The following is a 16,671-nucleotide window of genomic DNA, read 5'->3' as shown; positions in this document are numbered from 1 at the left end:
GGCCATGTAGGATAGGGTTGCGGACATCACTCGAACCTCCCTCCGGTAGCTATCGGGCATGCATTTTGCACTACTGGATTACATTAAATTGGAGGCTGGGATGTTATACCATATTTGTTCTCTCTTCCATTTTGCGCAGAACCGAACTATTTTAGTGTAGCATCGATATATCATACGACATGTGCCGGTGCGAGATATAACAACAGTTGTCTTTACACCAGTTTTGGCATACATAGTGGACGGCCTTAGTGCTATTAGTTCTATATTACTAAATTTGTGCATGTACACACATGTTAGTATCAATTTGATGTCATCCAAATACTGTCGCTATGCTGTTGCAGTTATATTTACCTTCCTTATAAAATGTTTAATTTGTTATTTATTGTACATGAATAAGAACTTGTAGCATCGTTGTAATTAATTATAGGTTCTGATGTTCCAGAATTTGGTTGTTGTCTCAGTATCAATTATTTTATTTGCACATTGATCTTTTTGAGAAAATATGTCATAATTAACATGTTTCTTTAGTTTTTCAAAATAAGCATTGGTGATTTTCTATGTTGCTATAAACCCATTTCTCATACAATTGTTACTGATCTAGTTTTAAATATTATAGGATGAACGGAAGTGTTTTTACTTGGAGTGAGTTGATCAAGAGTGGCCAGAGTCTTTGAAGATGTGCCTAACGAAGCTCTGGAGCATGTATAAGGAAGTGAACACACATAGGCTTACAGATAGTCTTGTCAACGCTGAGGCATATTTTAAGATGCGGGATAAAAAGTTGAAGGTGGAGAATGCGCTCAGATTTTTTAAATCAGACTTTGCTAAGATAGTGTTGGCGAAGGAGGAGGCACTTTCCCATTTGGCCCGTGCAAAACGGGTTCTTACTGAACTGAAAGCAGAGGTGGATAAGACGAGCCTGGATGATCTCGGTTAGGGAAATGAATATATTGTTCTCATGAAGTTGAACTAGTTATATGCTGTACTGTGTTGTTTTCATGTAGCTACCATATTGTGATGTTATAATATATTTATGTGCCTGATATGAAATTGGCAAACAACTGTTCGATATGCAATGTGAATTTGCGTAATACTGGAATTATTAATTGTAAACTAATAAACCTGCTAAATGTGTCATGCATCTTTGCAAACAGTTCTAGCAGTAAAAGCGCTTGCGATGGATAGCCCAATGCCACACAGTTTTCTTCATCAAATCATGATGATAGTGAATAGCTTATCCAAAAGCAAATCATCGCATCAGGTAAAACACAATAACCTGTTGATTTTACAAATGGCGAGGAAGAGAAAATGGCCCTCATTTGGTCTGAAATACATTGTCTAACTTTCTTTCTGCACCGGTTGCGGGTAGGTTATAGGCGATGGGTTGGCCGATTCCCGAGTGTTGGAAATGTTGCACCTCGATCAGCATGTATCCGTCTGATCTTCTCTCCCAATGGAAGTGTTTCTCTGATGTGAATGAAGCACTGCAGATGGGGAACCCAAAGTGCAACCATCCCCTCGCCGTTACCCGTTCCTTTGCGACCATTCACATGTACTACCTTTGTAATCTAATATAAGATCTTTTAGATCACTAGTTTACACGGGGAGTAGCTCATAGCTCACTGGTTCTCAAGTGTAAAGGTTGATGCCCTTACATGAACGCGTCGCTATGGCCATGCAGGATAGGGTTGCGGACATCACTCGAACCTCCCTCCGGTAGCTATCTGGCATGCATTTTGCACTACTGGGTTACATTAAATTGGAGGCTGAGATGTTATACCATATTTGTTCTCTCTTCCATTTTGCGCAGAACCAAACTACTTTAGTGTAGCGTCGATATATATCATACAACATGTTCAGTGCGAAAGAAGTCATTTGTTCGTTCCTTATTTGCAACTCTGCCTTGCTTCGGTTCATATATAGTGTTACTATTCATCACCCAGGGTGCAGAATAAATTATTCTTCATCAGAGGTAATTTTACGATCGCTTTCTAAATAAATTACGTTTACAATATAAATAGTTACATGCATATTGATTTAATATGTAAAATTTGGTATAAAAATAGGTTATAAGACCTGAAAAATCATATTTTATATACGTTTTACATTATGTTCTTACATTCGTAATTTTATGTGATATAAAATATTTTTTACGGCGAGTATATATTTTCTTACGTTCTATTTTTATGTATGAAATAAGATAAAATTTACAAAACATAAAAATACGTTGCATTGATGTCAAATTAGAGAGGGGGTGAAGAATAAGTTATTTTTCATCCGAGGTAATATTATGACCATTTCATAATTAAATTACGTTTGAAATTTAAATAGTTACATTCTTATTGATTTACTACGTAAAATTTGGCATAAGAAAATAAAAATATAAGTCATAAGACAAGAAAATTTACAGTTTATGTGTATTTTACGCTATGTTTTTACGTTTGTAATTTTACATAACATAAAATATTTTTTACAACGATTATATATTTTCTTACTGTCTCTTTTTACATCGGAAATAAGACAAAACTTACGGAACGTGAAATTACAATGCGTTGATGGTAAAATAGAGGGGGGTGAAGAATAACTATTCCTCACCCAGAGTGACGAATAGCGCGACCCATATATATGTTTGTGTGAAAATGTAAGGACGCCGCACAAACTCTTTCTTGTTGGACACGACGATCCGTACGGAACGTCCAGCAAGGAAACAAAGTAACACAGTTGGTATATCTCTCTATACCAAATGTGTTAGTCCCTCCTTAAACTAAAGTAGTGATCTAAACACTTTTATATTAATTTACAGAGGATGTACCTTTTTGTAGCTAATTAAGCCATGGCCACCTATGTTGTTCATTGTTTATTTATTTATTTATGAGATAGCACACTAATCATGCCGAATGGTCTGCAGGGATGACCACCTGTGTTATCTATGTTACTCAACCATCCATGTTCGTCTATCTATCTATATATTAGTACCGTCCGTGTAACTTGTGTTGATATATATTAGTACCGTCCGATGTAATTGTTGGTTGGGCTGATGGATTAACGTGTCGTTTTTATGAGAAATTGCTCCAGTGATTCTGCCCGAGTATCGCTCTTGATTTACTCCTTGTAAAAAAAAAGACCTTGCTCTATGGAATGCATGATCCATCAGCCTATAAAAACAAATGGTGTCCGCAATTAATTGGCTCTGTCGTTGGCGTTGTCTACCGGACAACCATGTCCTTGGACCTCCATGGCAAAGTATGCAAGTGCAATTAGAGCTTGGTTCATTTGGGATATGGTTATTTCCGAACTTACTAACCGCTAGGCGAGGCAAACACAAAGCCACTAAATCTAAGATTACACACGAGCAAAAATCAAATCAAACAGAACACCAAAACATGGTGATAAAGGTTCTTGCATGCAAGTCACAAGAAGATTTTATTGCTGGACATCATTGTCCATTCTTTGGCATGATGCTAGAGTGCAACTCTAGTTACAAATGACGCAATGACAATGGCGGTAAAAAAAAGTGCCGGCGCATCTGGCTTTCCTGACATTGTCCCAGTGACGCGCGCAAACGAAATAGCATTTGAAATCCAGGCACAGTATGTCCAGGATAGGTGTATTCCTCTCCACGCAATACTCTGTAGACAATATACATTCGTTAGTAAAAGAACTCCGAGTTAAAAGGGTTCAAAGAAATTCGTGCGGTTGAGTTGACAATATTCATGACGGTTTTTTCTACTCCGGTTGGGAGGAAAAATGAAACACACACACACACAGAGGAATAGGGAGATTGATTTTGTACCAGCGCAGGCGGAATTTCCTAGCAACACAAGCACCATGAGGCAAATCAGAATAGTTGTGTCCCCCATAAGATACAGCAGAAACTTCTGCTTTGTCTTGTTTCTACTCCCTCCGTTCCTAAATATTTGTTTTTTTAGAGATTTCAAATGACTACCACATACGGATGTATATAGACATATTTTTGAGTGTAGATTCACTCATTTTGTTTCGTATGTAGTCACTTGTTAAAATCACTAGAAAGACAAATATTTAGGAACGGAGAGAGTGGTATTTGGGCTTCAAAAGGATAGATGAAGTGTTATATTTACAGACTTATTTCATAGAACATTTATTCCTAGTTCTCTCAAATAAGATAAAAAAAATCTCTGACCGCACTATGTCGTAAGCTCTATTTAATAGAATTAAACACGTGTTCATATATAGCAGTCCCGGCGACCATATCTTAGTCATGTATTAAAAACAGTTCCTATTTGCCAGAGAAAACTTACGAGATGCTATGGATTTTGTGCTAATATCTATATCTAGATGAAGATACGGATGTTGTCTCTTTCGCCATTAAATGGGGTGCCGCATCAAACTTTAGATTAAGGTGGCCTGACTAACATATAATACACGGCGTACTAGCATGTTTTGTCCATTTAATGTGGTTCTACCTGTCTATGGGGGATGCTCTAAATTAATTCATTTTTCACATTGAATGGTGAATATATGTGACATGAAGAATCAATCCTATTGAATACCCTATCACTTCGTTTGAATGTTGATATTCAGGCCTAGATATTGATATTTGGCATTGGATATCCCGAATTCCGTTGTTTGGATGGACAAGGAATCGGTCCAAGGAATTGGGCTGAAATATTTGATGGCCCGCTCCGAAAGCCCGTGCCTCTATCCCCAAATTCGGAGGGGGAGAGCTCGATTTTCGCTGATATTCGGGAAGCACCCCACGACTTGCCGCTCCGACCACTCCAGATAAGGAAGAGGCGCACTCGAGCGGGCGGGAGAGGAGGCGAGCACAGCGGCGACGCGGAGCTCCCGGCGGGTCCAGCATGTCAGACCCCGTCCGCCGCCTCCTTCTTCCCTTTTCTCTCCGGCGGATCCCTTGCTCCCCCGCGTGTGGCCACGTCCCCGTTCCTCCTTCCCTTCGACCCCGCACACCCATCTTCATGCGCGCTCGCCGCCCCTTTGGCCGCCGCCTACCCCATCCGGTCCAATTTGTCTGGATCAACTCATCCGCTAAAACCAACCTCGACGCAAACTTAGAAGCATGGACTAGTCGATTCGCCGAATGTTCGTCAAACGGTTTTAAAAAAAATCATGACCTGTTTTTTTAAGGGTGTAACCTTTTTTTTCAGTTCATCCATTGTCATCGGCGTTGGTTGGGCCTGCCTGGCCCATTAGCAGGAGGGGTCGTTGGGCCCTCACGCGCCCCACACCGTGGCCACTCACTCACTCACACGCTCCTCAGCGAACCAACCTCTGGTTGAGATGGTTAGGTGGACAGTGGTATCCCCAACCCACCAGGATTCAAATCCTGGTGCTCGCATTTATTCTAAATTTATTTCAAGAATTCCGGCGATACGCTTTTAGTGGGAGTAGACGTTCCCGTCGACTACGAGGCGCCTACGATGACTTCGTAAAATTTCAAGATGATATGCCAGGTCAGTCTCTCGGAGGTGCTCATAGGGGTAGAGTGTGCGTGTGTGCGTTCATAGGGGTGAGTGTATGCATGTGTATATGAGCGCTTATGTGTGTACTCATGCTTAAAAAAAACTCACACGCTCCTCATGTGGTGGACTCTCTCCTCAAAAATTGAGTCTTTGCAAGTCCAGCCGGCGGATCCAAGTTCCACTCCCCACTTCCCCCAACGCTCCCACGCTGCTCGCCGGCCGGCCGGCCATGGCGGCGATGCCGACGCCCCGATCCCTACTGCTGCTCCTCCTCCTCGCCACCCCCTTCCTCCTGCTCCCCCTCGCCGCCGCCGCCGCCTCAGTCCCCACCTCCAACCCGGACATCGACCTCGAATACCTCATCAAGAACGCCGGCCTCGACGACGCCACCCCCAACGACCCCGAGGACGGCGCTCCGGACTTCCCCGACCTCGACGCCGACTACGAAGACGAGGACCTCTTCGGCGACGACGACGGGCCGGAGGAGGACTCCTCCCACCCCTCGGCGGCCGACGAGGCCCACGTGCTCCTCCTCACCGCCGCCAACTTCACCGCCGTCCTCGCGGCCCGCCGCCACGTGATGGTCGAGTTCTACGCGCCCTGGTGCGGCCACTGCCGCGCGCTGGCCCCCCACTACGCCGCCGCCGCGGCGCACCTCGCCGAGCAGGGGGTCGACGTGGCGCTGGCCAAGGTGGACGCCACCGAGGACCACGACCTGGCGCAGGCGCACGACGTGCAGGGCTACCCCACCCTCCTCTTCTTCATCGACGGCGTGCCCAGGGACTACTCCGGCGAGAGGACCAAGTGAGCAATTTCTGCAGATCCCCAATTCCCTCCCTGCTCCGGCTCCGCAGCTGCTGCTAAGAATTTTTGCTTTGCTGCAGGGACGCCATTGTCGCTTGGATCAGCAAGAAGCTGGGCCCTGCGGTGCAGAACCTCACCGCCGTCGACGACGCCGAGAAGGTCGTCACCGGCGACGACGTGGCCGTGCTCGCCTTCCTCGACCACCTCTCGGTACGCAATGCGCCTTCTCCAGTGGCAGCAAAGTCAACCAAACCCAAAATTTCTTCAATTCCAAACCATGTTACCCAGATTGACCCAAGAATACAGTTGTTGAATCACAGCCAAACAGCTCATGTGGCCATCCATGTTACCCCAAATTAGTTCACCACAAATACAATGCACCTGTTCTTCTCAGTTCCCTGAATATTCTGATGACTCACTGGATGAATGTCAACCTGCATGTTCTGTTACCATGTGCTCAGAACAAATCTGAGTTCAACTCGTATGTTTAGCTATCGGTACGCACTCATGTGGCCATGTTTGTTACCCCAAATTTAGTTGACCACAAATACAATGCACCTGTATTTCTGAATGCCCTTGTTCTTTTGCTTGCTCACTACTACGTACTAGTAGTAGATAAAATGTCAACCTACATGTTCTGTTACCATGTGCTGAGAACGGCTCCCGGATGCGCTCATATGTTTAGCTATCGGACACTTGCATATAACATTGTGATAAAATCCTTAATTACTCTATCATTGAATGTTATAGGGTGCTCATAGTGATGAGCTTGCTGCTGCTTCGAGGCTTGAATTGCAACAACCATCCATGTGGCCATGTTACCCCAGATTGATCCAAAATTACATTTCGTCTGTTCCATGATTCCTTTGCTCACTACTAGATAAAATGTCAACCTGCATGATCTGTTACCATGTACTGAAAACAAATCCGAGATGCGCTTGTATTTTTGGCTATTCTAATTCTGCGCTGCATAAATCATTAAATTACTCTTGTCATCAAATTATATAGGGTGCTCACAGTGATGAGCTTGCTGCTGCTTCAAGGCTGGAAGATACCATCAGCTTTTATCAGACCACCAGCCCCGATGTAGCCAAGCTTTTCCACATTGACCCGGAAGCAAAGCGCCCGTCAGTAGTCCTGCTCAAGAAAGAGGAGGAGAAGCTGACCGTATTTGGTATCTTCACCTCCGAGTTGCTTTGGCTTTCAGCGCCAGCCTTTCCTTTCCATTTCTTTACACGTTTTGGTTTGACCGTTAAATTGGATAATAATGTACCGTGTGCCATGCAGATGGCGAGTTCAGAGCGTCTGCGATTGCCGAGTTTGTGTCGGCCAACAAAATCCCATTGATCACCACCCTCACACAGGAGACCGCCCCTGCGATTTTCGATAATCCAATCAAGAAGCAAGTATGCCATGCTGTCTGCCATGGGGTTTTATTTTCATCGTACTGTCGACCCATGTATTACTCCTTCGCTGACCTGCTGTCTTCTAATTTTGAAATTAGATTCTGCTATTTGCTGTTGCGAAGGAGTCCTCAAAATTTCTGCCCATCATTAAGGAAACAGCAAAATCATTCAAGGGGAAGGTATTTTTTTCCTGTTGATCGGACCAGTGTTTCATGAACTTTTTCCTCTGTCATGCTCCACGTTTTATACTCAAATCCAAGCCATCACTTATTTCCTTTCTAATAACTTGTGTGTTTGCTGAGGTGGAGTCTCACTAAGCACTGATGTGGCCTGTGTCTCAAATGCAGCTTTTATTTGTCTTTGTGGAGCGTGACAATGAGGAAGTTGGTGAACCTGTTGCCAATTACTTTGGAATTACTGGACAAGAGACCACGGTAATGGCTCTTAATTTTGTTGCCATGTTTATCTATCTGTTGATTTATTGTACAGAAGAACTATAGAATGCAATAATTTGACTTTGATTTTAATTTGTCTGCTCTTTCTGTTTTGTACATCCTGATTTGATTACTTTGCAGGTTCTTGCTTACACTGGGAATGAAGACGCTAAGAAGTTTTTCTTCAGTGGTGAAATATCACTGGACACCATGAAGGTAATTGCTTAAAATATTTTTTGCAAATTCAGTACTCCCTCCGTCTGGAAATACTTGTCCTAGAAATGGTTGTATCTAGACTTATTTTAGTTATAGATACATCCATTTTATCTGTTTCTAGGACAAGTATTTTCGGACGGAGGGAGTACCAGATTGGAAGTAAAATCATAAGAATGTGGTCAACAGTTGCAAGAGAATATAGTATGTTAGCAATATATAAGCTGACGAACGTGTTTTTGCTTTTCGTTATTTGATGATTTATGCTGTTCTTTTTTATACCGCGGTATATTTCTGCTTATATCGTGCTATATGTTGCTTCAGAAACTTTCATGTCCATGTATATTTTCTCATCTTTCGCCAAACTAGCACTTGTCTCATCATTGCCGATTCATCATTGCTGAATGCTGATGTTGAGGCTCTGCTAATGTTATTGGGTAGGATGGTATCAAGTACCATTGTTCAAGAAAGTACAGTGTTCCTTATAAAAATCTTTCTACTTCTTGTTAATACCCAGGAATTTGCTCAAGATTTCCTGGAGGACAAGCTCACACCATCCTACAAGTCTGACCCAGTACCTGAATCTGTGAGTGGAGAAGAATTATCTGATATCTCTTTTCCCTGTCATTATTTACACGACAATGAGGCATTCTTTGTGTTCCCGTGCAGAATGATGAGGATGTCAAAGTTGTTGTTGGCAAGAGTCTAGATCAAATAGTTCTGGATGAATCAAAAGATGTCCTTTTGGAGGTATGTTCAGTTCTTGCCAGGTAGTATTTGAGAAGATAAAAATTGTGTGTTGTCCATAACGCCGTGCCATTTTGGACGCAGGTATATGCACCATGGTGTGGGCATTGTCAGTCACTGGAGCCTATCTACAACAAGCTGGCCAAGTATCTCCGTGGCATCGACTCCCTTGTAATAGCCAAAATGGACGGCACAAACAATGAGCATCCTCGTGCCAAGGTCTGTGTCGCTATCTTTTGACTTCTTCAAACTGGATATTACTTGCTAGACTAGTCTGAGTGCCGGGCCATCAACAGTCATAGAACCTCTACATACATTTTATATGAAACAATACTAGTTATAAAACGTGTAGAAGTTATTTCAACACTTTCCTCACTTGAATGTGCAGTTGTACTTGTTTATGGTGCACAGAAAGTATAGGTCCATTATCTGTCTGCTGCCATCTTACTCCCTCCGTCCCAAAATAAGTGTCGCTGACTTAGCACAACTTTGGTGTCAGCGACACTTATTTTGGGACGGAGGGAGTATCAGTATATAAAGGACAGACCCAGTGCATAGAAGCTCCCACACAAGGTGGGGTCTGGGGAGGGATTATAGGAACCTAGTCTTACCCCTGCAAAGTGCAATGCAGAGAGGCTGGTTCGAACCCAGGACCTCTTGGCACAAGTGGGGAGGACTTCACCACTGCGCCAGGCCTGCCCTCAGGGAGTATCAGTATATGATAAATATATTTATTCTGCACCTATTTATCCATACGCTACAGTGTCATGGTACAGTTTGTCTAACGGGCTAAAGAGGTCGTATGGCTATTGTCAGATTTGAATCACATGCTGTTAGGAGTTAGAGACAGGTTAATTTGGGAAATAGGTCGTATTTGGCAAGACAGATTTGGCTAGGAAGATAGAGACAAGAGCTCGAGTCTTATGGGACAAGTTGAGTTGAGCCTCAGAAACGAACACTGTCGCCAGGTTTGTTGAAGGATGGCGCCATGTCCCCCGGTTATCTCGCTATAGTTGGAGGCCCATAACATCTTGAAATAGTGCAACAGTATTTTTGATGCATATATAGTATTAAATGGCGCATGGGGAAGCTCGCGCTCTTCTATTTTTGGTGTGGCACTATGATTATGACTGTTACATTTTGAAGCTGCCTTTCATTTAGCTCTGTTTTCCTTTTAATTATCTTTCCTGACTTGACACTTTGCTTCCTGTTACAGCCTGATGGATTCCCCACAATACTCTTCTATCCAGCTGGGAAGAAAAGCTTTGAGCCTGTAAGTGCTTACATATGTGATGTTTCACTTCTTGCTTTGCAACACATCTCTCTTACTACGATTTTGCGATTTGTCTTTCAGTTGGTAGCAATCGCGTTAACCTCGCCCCTCTCCTAAATAGGGCTTCTCAGCACAGCTATCGTTATGCTTTGCTAGAGCTGTCTCTAGACTCCTTAAACTCAGCTAAAACATCCATGTGATTTAGCTGCTGATTTGTGCATGCTTATATCCCTGCAAATTTTGTGTATATGCCTTTGTAGGTGCTTTACGATTGGTCATGCCCTGTGATTTTGGGTAATGGTGGTAGATTCAGTGGACAGCTAGCTAAACTCATGGGTGGAGCTTGAATGGTGCTATGGGATTTTAGTCAACTGGTAACCTGATATACTAACTCAATTTGCTGGCTGAATAAACTCTTGCAGATAACTTTTGAGGGGGACCGGACGGTGGTGGAGATGTACAAGTTCCTCAAGAAGCATGCTGCTATCCCGTTCAAGCTGAAGCGTCCAGACCCGTCAGCGGCACGGACCGACGGCGCCGAGGGCCCGGGCTCGACAACCGAGGGCGAGAAGAGCTCCGGTTCGAACCCGAAGGACGAGTTGTAGGGGGATTACTTACGCCATTGACAACAAGTACGCGGTGCTGCTGTCAAAAGCAGGAGGTGGAGAACAAATAGCTAGGTATCAACTCGGGCCGCTGGAAGTGGAGTTAAGGATGCGGAAGAATATGCGCGACAATCAGCGCATACAAATATGCACTGAAAAACTTAAATGGTTCACCATACACTAAAAAAAGTTTAGTTTGTTAAAGGAAATGTTCATCATATATTAAAAATAGTTCATCCTACAATAAAAAGTTCAATTTGTATAAACAAAATGATTCAAATGTTCAAACATGTTTCCATTTAAAAAAATTGTTCATAAGTTCAAAAATGTTCATGCTTTCAAAAAATGTTTGGGAGTTTCAAAAGTATTCTTCCATTTCCAAAATTTGTTTGTGTTTTTGGGAAAGTATTTTTCAGCAAATTTTCAGAATTTTAAAAAATCTTTTACTTTTTAAAATAATCCAGAATTTCAAAAAGGGCTCACGTTTTCAAAAACAGTGGGTCATAAAAATATGTGCGACACAAATATTGGTTCGCACTTTCAAAATTATTCACAATTTTTCAATAAATGTTAAAAAATGTTTCAGATCTGACGCTGGTGTTAAACATTCGCGTGTATCATTTGCCACCAACAGCCGATACTTCTATTGGCAGTAAGGACGGGCCGTAAAATATTTTTACGTGCTTTTCAAAGAAATAGGGCTCAACTATCAAAAAAATTGTTTGGTTTTCTTATAATGTTCAAAAAAATAACAAATTAAGTTCACGTTTTTCAAAAAATGCTCACAGGTATTGAAATGCTTGAAACATTTTTTTCTGTTTTTAAAAATTGTTATCAAATGCTAATCATCTCTAAATAACTGTGAAACATGTCCTGGACTAGGGAAAAAGAAACAAACAAGTAACAGGCACAGAACCAATTCAACTAGCGACACTACTGCAGCAAACAGAACAAGTAACCAATGCAAAGCACAGCAAAATCAGAATGCAAATAAGAATCGGGCAACACGAATCGCAGGCATAAAAAGCATTCATCAGCTGTAACGTCTTCTCCGCCAAATATATAAACAAGGAACTGTCGCATCATCTCGGTAAAACCCTCAAGCATCCGCAGACTGTCAGCCACCGCAAGTTCGCTACCGCTACTTACTACCAACATGTAATAAAAAGCCAGGCATGACATATCCCCCATCCAACAAGCGTCTCTGCGCGCTAGTATCGCCAACCGACAACACACGCATGTCTCTCGATGCCAAAAAGACACTGCCAACACTTAACCAGAGTTTTTTGTCCTGCTGATGATCGCAAAACCATCGGTCACGAGGGCGGGCTCAGGGGGCGTTCATCGGTTCCCGTTCATCTTGGCCATCATCTTGGCTATGATGGGCCCCACCTTCGGGTTCGCCTGGTGCTTGGCCAAGTTGGCAGGGTTGCTCATCACTGCACCAAACAGAGGGTCAGGTCACTGCAAATGAAGTAATGAACAAGAACACAGGCTGCCAAACAACCCTAAAGCATCAGGCGTATAAGCAGAGATGCAAGATGATTCTGTCCTAATAATAACATTCATGCATTTACTATTTATAAGAGATTACAGTTCATGTTAAGCACTATAACCAAGTTTAGAGATTACAATTCCTATAAGCATTATATCCGAGTTTAAGAATACTGCAAGGTTCAAAAATTTAGTATAGCTCGTATAAAATGGTGCCTCCCATCTACGTAAATATTTGAGCCATGCAAACCCTGACCAGTAAATCACAGGACCAGAACAATGTACACACATATCCCTAAAGCAGCAAATACATGGTGATGCAAGCAAACAGCTCTGTCCTAACAATTAAAACTTCCATGTCTTGACAGAAAATTAGTCCGGCCTTCTCTAGACATGGATGCATACCAGGAATGTCAGAACCATGAGTACTAAGCTGAATTATTAGAATATATCTACTAATCTAGCAGTATAAGAACAAGGATGTCGTGTCGAACTCATAACATAACATAGTGGCCTCTAGTGATAAAGAGATGATCTGCGACACCAGATTTCAGGATTGAAAGTACATCACTAGCATGCTTGCATGTTGAGGATATTCAATCAAACTAATCCACACCTTCCATAACTCAACAAATATGACAACTCTACTCTAGATACAGACTAAATACTTTGGAAAGAAATATGCTGCACCTATGACCACTGCTATTATTAAGAGAAAATCTATCTTCAGTCAGCGGTTTTCCAGCACCAGGACTTGGCCAGGAAGATCAATTACAACAGGCAACTGTACTATAAAGTAAATGGGGATTAGAGAACTATTTGAGTAGAAAACTGTACCATCTTGAAGGGCCGCCATAACCTCTGGGTCACCAAATGCTGCCATCAGGTCAGGGTCCTGTTTCAAAGAGAAGAAAGAACATTGTGTAAAACAGGTTTCTCCAGTGTCAAGAGTTATGGTTACAAGGAAGACAGGCAGACACTGGGCAAGCACTTACATTCAAGATGTCACCCATATCAACATTCCCGGGAGCACCTCCAGCTCCAGGCATACCACCTCCCATTCCTCTACCACCCCCCATTCCAGGCATACCACCTCCCATTCCTGCGGGCATACCGCCCCCCATTCCTGCGGGCATACCTCCACCCATTCCTGCAGGCATACCTCCACCCATTCCTCCAGGGAAACCACCCCCCATTCCTCCAGGGAAACCACCAGGCATTCCTCCGGGGAAGCCACCAGGCATTCCACCCATGCCTCCTGGGAATGGGAAGCCACCGGGCATTCCACCAGGCATGCCTCCTGAAGAGCGGCTTGATGATTGCTCCTTCCTCTTGGCCTTCTCATAAGCAGCCTGTTGAAAGCACAATGCATGAGCATTAGTATGACCCATAAACAGTAACCCTGGAAAGCTCCTACCACAAGTGGAAAAAATTAGTATGATGATGAACCCACTTGTGCCTCGGCACGGCGACGAAGCCTGTCACGCTCAGCTTTCTTCTCCGCCCTCTCTTTCCTCAGCCTGTCATACTTCCTGCGGTGTTCCACTATCTTGTGAGCATTAGGCTCCACCTGCATCAGGATCGTTGATATGAGCATGTGCGTTGTGTCCAAACATATATATAGGACATAGTTGATGCAACAACATCCCACCTTCTTGAGCACAGCATTGATCTCATCATCATAGTCAATGTTTGACGCGGCATGCAGATCACGAGCAGCTTCCTCCCACTTGCCAAGCATAGCATTAGCCATTCCACGGGTCTTGTAGCCCTTTGCAGAGTCTGGGTTGATCTGAAAGAAATACATAACAAAAGGATGGGTAATCAGATAAAGAGCATCATGTCCTGCTTGCAATCAACATAACTGATGTATGCTTAACCCATCCCTTTACACTCCAGAAAACTCTGCATCTAGACCACATTGTATGGTGCATGAAACAGAACAGGGCAGTAAAATAAAGGGACAGACGGGGAACAGAATCATCACCTCTAGAGCAGCGTTCGCATCACGGATGGCGGCAGCAGGCTTCTTCATTTTGATAAACACAGATGCTGCACAAAACACAAGGATTCCACAACCCAGTCAGGTGCTGCTAGTCACATGGGCAGTAAGTTAATGTAGCCCATACATGAATGATTGCTGATAGTGGATTCAACCGACACAAGGAATGCTTTTGTACAGCAACAAGAGGAGAGAATGCATCAGTGGCAGTCACATCATTTATACCTCTGGTACCGTACATGATTGCTGAGGTTGGATTCAGCAGTATAGCCTTGGTGAGGTGCTCAACGGCCTCTTCCAGTTTCCCTGACAAATAGTAACACAGCAACAGGGATTAGAGAACAAAGGAACAGAGGTGATGCCAGCTAGCCAGCCAGCTAGCACAGAGGCAAACAACAAGGCAAGAGTGTGTACTACCTTCTGACATTGCTTCCATTGCCTGGCCCTTTGCTTCCTGGGAGGCGTCACGGCTCTCCTCGGTCACCTCGACGGAAGAGTCTCCCATCTGTCAAACAAAAATCAGCGCATCGGTCAAGGGATGTGATAAGAGCAGAGAGACAGCTGTATTGAAGAAGTAATCGCGCACCAGAACAAGCTACTACATTATGCAGAACTGGACTAGAACAGGGCAGTGAAGCTCGACAAATTGTGAAGAAGAAGAAGAAGAAGAAGCAGAAGAAGGAGCTTCTTTGGTAATAGTAAAGCTAGACTAGAACAGGGCAGTGAAGTGGATTAATAAATTGTAGTACAAGAAAGCATCACGATCCTGGGTTGTCAAAATAGAGCACTGTGGCAGAAGAAAGCAGCATGATCCCGGGTTGTGAGGTAGCAACGGTCTAGAGCAAGGCAGCGAAATTTGACATGGAAAGTTGCCAGAGGATTAAAGAAGAGTACGAACATGGTTAAGAACAACTAGACTAGAAGAGTGACAGGGCAGTGAAGATTGACGAACTATTTGAAGAGAAAAAGAGCATCCTTGGTTGTAAGGTAATGATGAAAGATCTAGCAACTTGAGTGTAACTAATTATGGAAGAAAACAGCATAATCCTGGGCTGTAAGATGACTACAATCTAGCCATCTAGTGCAAGGCAGCAGGATTTCGCCAGAGGAAGTTGTCACATTTCCTGAAGCCGGTCAGTCTACTGTGATCCCGCGGCGGGGCCAAGAACAGGAGCAGTAACTAGTGCTTGCTGTGATGCGAGTTGACCGCGAATCTGGACTAGCAGAGCAGAACGAAGCAGAGGATGGGGGTGAACAGAACAGGGGACCTTCTGGGGCGCGTCGTCGTGGTCGGGGTGGACGACGCCGTCGTCGTCGAGCTCGAGGTCGGACTCGACGATCTCCTCATCCAGCTCGTCGGGCTCGGGGGTGGGGTCGCGCATGTCCTGGTCGTCCTCCTCCCCCTCCTCGTCCTCGTCGTCGTCGTCGTCGATGTCGTCCATGGACCTCGGCTGCCGGTCCAAATCCAACCCAGTAATCAGATCGGACAAACAAGGAAAGGGAACAGAGGATCGGGGCCGGGGAAGGGGCGGAAGATCGGACCTTGGGCGCGGGCTTGGCGGCGGCGGCGGGGAGGGTGGCGCCGAGGGAGGCGAGGTAGTCGCGGAAGAAGGCGAGGGCCGGGTCGGCGAGGAGCGCCGGGTCCTTGTTGCACGCCTCCACGAAGGAGCGCAGCTCGCCCAGCTTGGACGGATCCATGGCCTCTCTGGAGGTCTCGCTAGGGTTAGGGTTTCTCCTCCCTCCCTTCCTTCCTCCTTGGGGCTCCCTGGGTTGGGTGCAAGTGGGGAATGGGTCTTATCACACGGAGAGGAGAGGAGGGTTAACTCCACGTTTCCTCCCCGACGTTTCACCAAATTGGCTACTTGCCGTGTGTTATAAGCGGGGTTTTTTTTTTTTTACGGTGTGTTATAAGCGGTTTTATCAACGTGGTGTGACATAACCATTGGAAAAGAGACATGCGTCCAGCCTCCATACGAAGATACTCATGGGTTAGCATGCGAGGGTCATAAAGCCCGCACCCCACCTGAGGTTCCATGAGCTCGTTTTATGAGCGACGATCGATTCATTTTGCACAAAACTTGGCATGTATTTAAACCCGCCCGCGGCTGAGTAGGCCGCTCGGCGGAGGCCACTCCCGTCGGCTCTAGAACCATGGCGGGGCAAAGAAGTGGCGGCCCAAAGTGCAGTTTTGACCGCATCAGTAGTTTACAAGGCGGACCGGCGGCTGTTAG

At 44.4% G+C, this 16,671-nt stretch overlaps 2 protein-coding genes across 3 annotated transcripts; one reads left to right on the top strand and one right to left on the bottom strand.

Annotated features, from left to right (window-relative positions):
* The first annotated feature begins 5,613 nt into the window (after positions 1 to 5,613).
* Positions 5,614 to 11,188, top strand: LOC119319161 (protein disulfide isomerase-like 1-4). Of its 2 annotated transcripts, none has more exons than XM_037593647.1 (12): positions 5,614 to 6,266; positions 6,347 to 6,476; positions 7,275 to 7,440; positions 7,554 to 7,672; positions 7,771 to 7,851; positions 8,020 to 8,106; positions 8,248 to 8,322; positions 8,837 to 8,905; positions 8,989 to 9,069; positions 9,151 to 9,285; positions 10,283 to 10,339; positions 10,600 to 10,734. In XM_037593647.1, exons 1-12 carry the CDS (start codon positions 5,692 to 5,694, stop codon positions 10,684 to 10,686), a joined length of 1,662 nt encoding a protein of 553 aa, XP_037449544.1. In that variant the 5' UTR covers positions 5,614 to 5,691; the 3' UTR covers positions 10,687 to 10,734. The 2 variants fall into 2 exon arrangements, with proteins under 2 accessions (XP_037449544.1, XP_037449543.1); XM_037593646.1 differs by lacking the exon at positions 10,600 to 10,734 and adding an exon at positions 10,762 to 11,188 and having other exon boundaries at positions 5,615 to 6,266.
* Positions 11,189 to 11,957: 769 nt separating this feature from the next.
* LOC119319159 (FAM10 family protein At4g22670-like) lies at positions 11,958 to 16,245 on the bottom strand. The gene is made up of 10 exons (XM_037593645.1): positions 15,983 to 16,245; positions 15,709 to 15,891; positions 14,858 to 14,945; positions 14,666 to 14,746; positions 14,426 to 14,490; positions 14,090 to 14,230; positions 13,892 to 14,008; positions 13,434 to 13,790; positions 13,276 to 13,333; positions 11,958 to 12,383 (listed from the first exon to the last, which is right to left on the bottom strand). Exons 1-10 carry the CDS (start codon positions 16,136 to 16,138, stop codon positions 12,286 to 12,288), a joined length of 1,344 nt encoding a protein of 447 aa, XP_037449542.1. The 5' UTR covers positions 16,139 to 16,245; the 3' UTR covers positions 11,958 to 12,285.
* Between the last annotated feature and the right edge of the window lie 426 nt (positions 16,246 to 16,671).

Source organism: Triticum dicoccoides, chromosome 6A, assembly GCF_002162155.2.
Source record: "Triticum dicoccoides isolate Atlit2015 ecotype Zavitan chromosome 6A, WEW_v2.0, whole genome shotgun sequence".
In the NCBI taxonomy this organism is placed as follows: Eukaryota; Viridiplantae; Streptophyta; class Magnoliopsida; order Poales; family Poaceae; genus Triticum; species Triticum dicoccoides.
The sequence above is the reverse complement of the archived record's forward strand: the minus strand, read 5'-3'. Positions and strand labels throughout refer to the sequence as shown.

Coding starts and splice junctions, on each gene's coding strand:
- LOC119319161 (XM_037593646.1), top strand. CDS start 5,692: ATGGCGGCGATGCCGACGCCCCGATCCCTACTGCTGCTCCTCCTCCTC. Junction 6,267..6,346: donor TACTCCGGCGAGAGGACCAA/GTGAGCAATTTC, acceptor GCTTTGCTGCAG/GGACGCCATTGTCGCTTGGA. Junction 6,477..7,274: donor CCTTCCTCGACCACCTCTCG/GTACGCAATGCG, acceptor CAAATTATATAG/GGTGCTCACAGTGATGAGCT.
- LOC119319159 (XM_037593645.1), bottom strand. CDS start 16,138: ATGGATCCGTCCAAGCTGGGCGAGCTGCGCTCCTTCGTGGAGGCGTGC. Junction 14,491..14,665: donor AATCATGTACGGTACCAGAG/GTATAAATGATG, acceptor TGTTTTGTGCAG/CATCTGTGTTTATCAAAATG. Junction 14,231..14,425: donor ATGCGAACGCTGCTCTAGAG/GTGATGATTCTG, acceptor TATTTCTTTCAG/ATCAACCCAGACTCTGCAAA.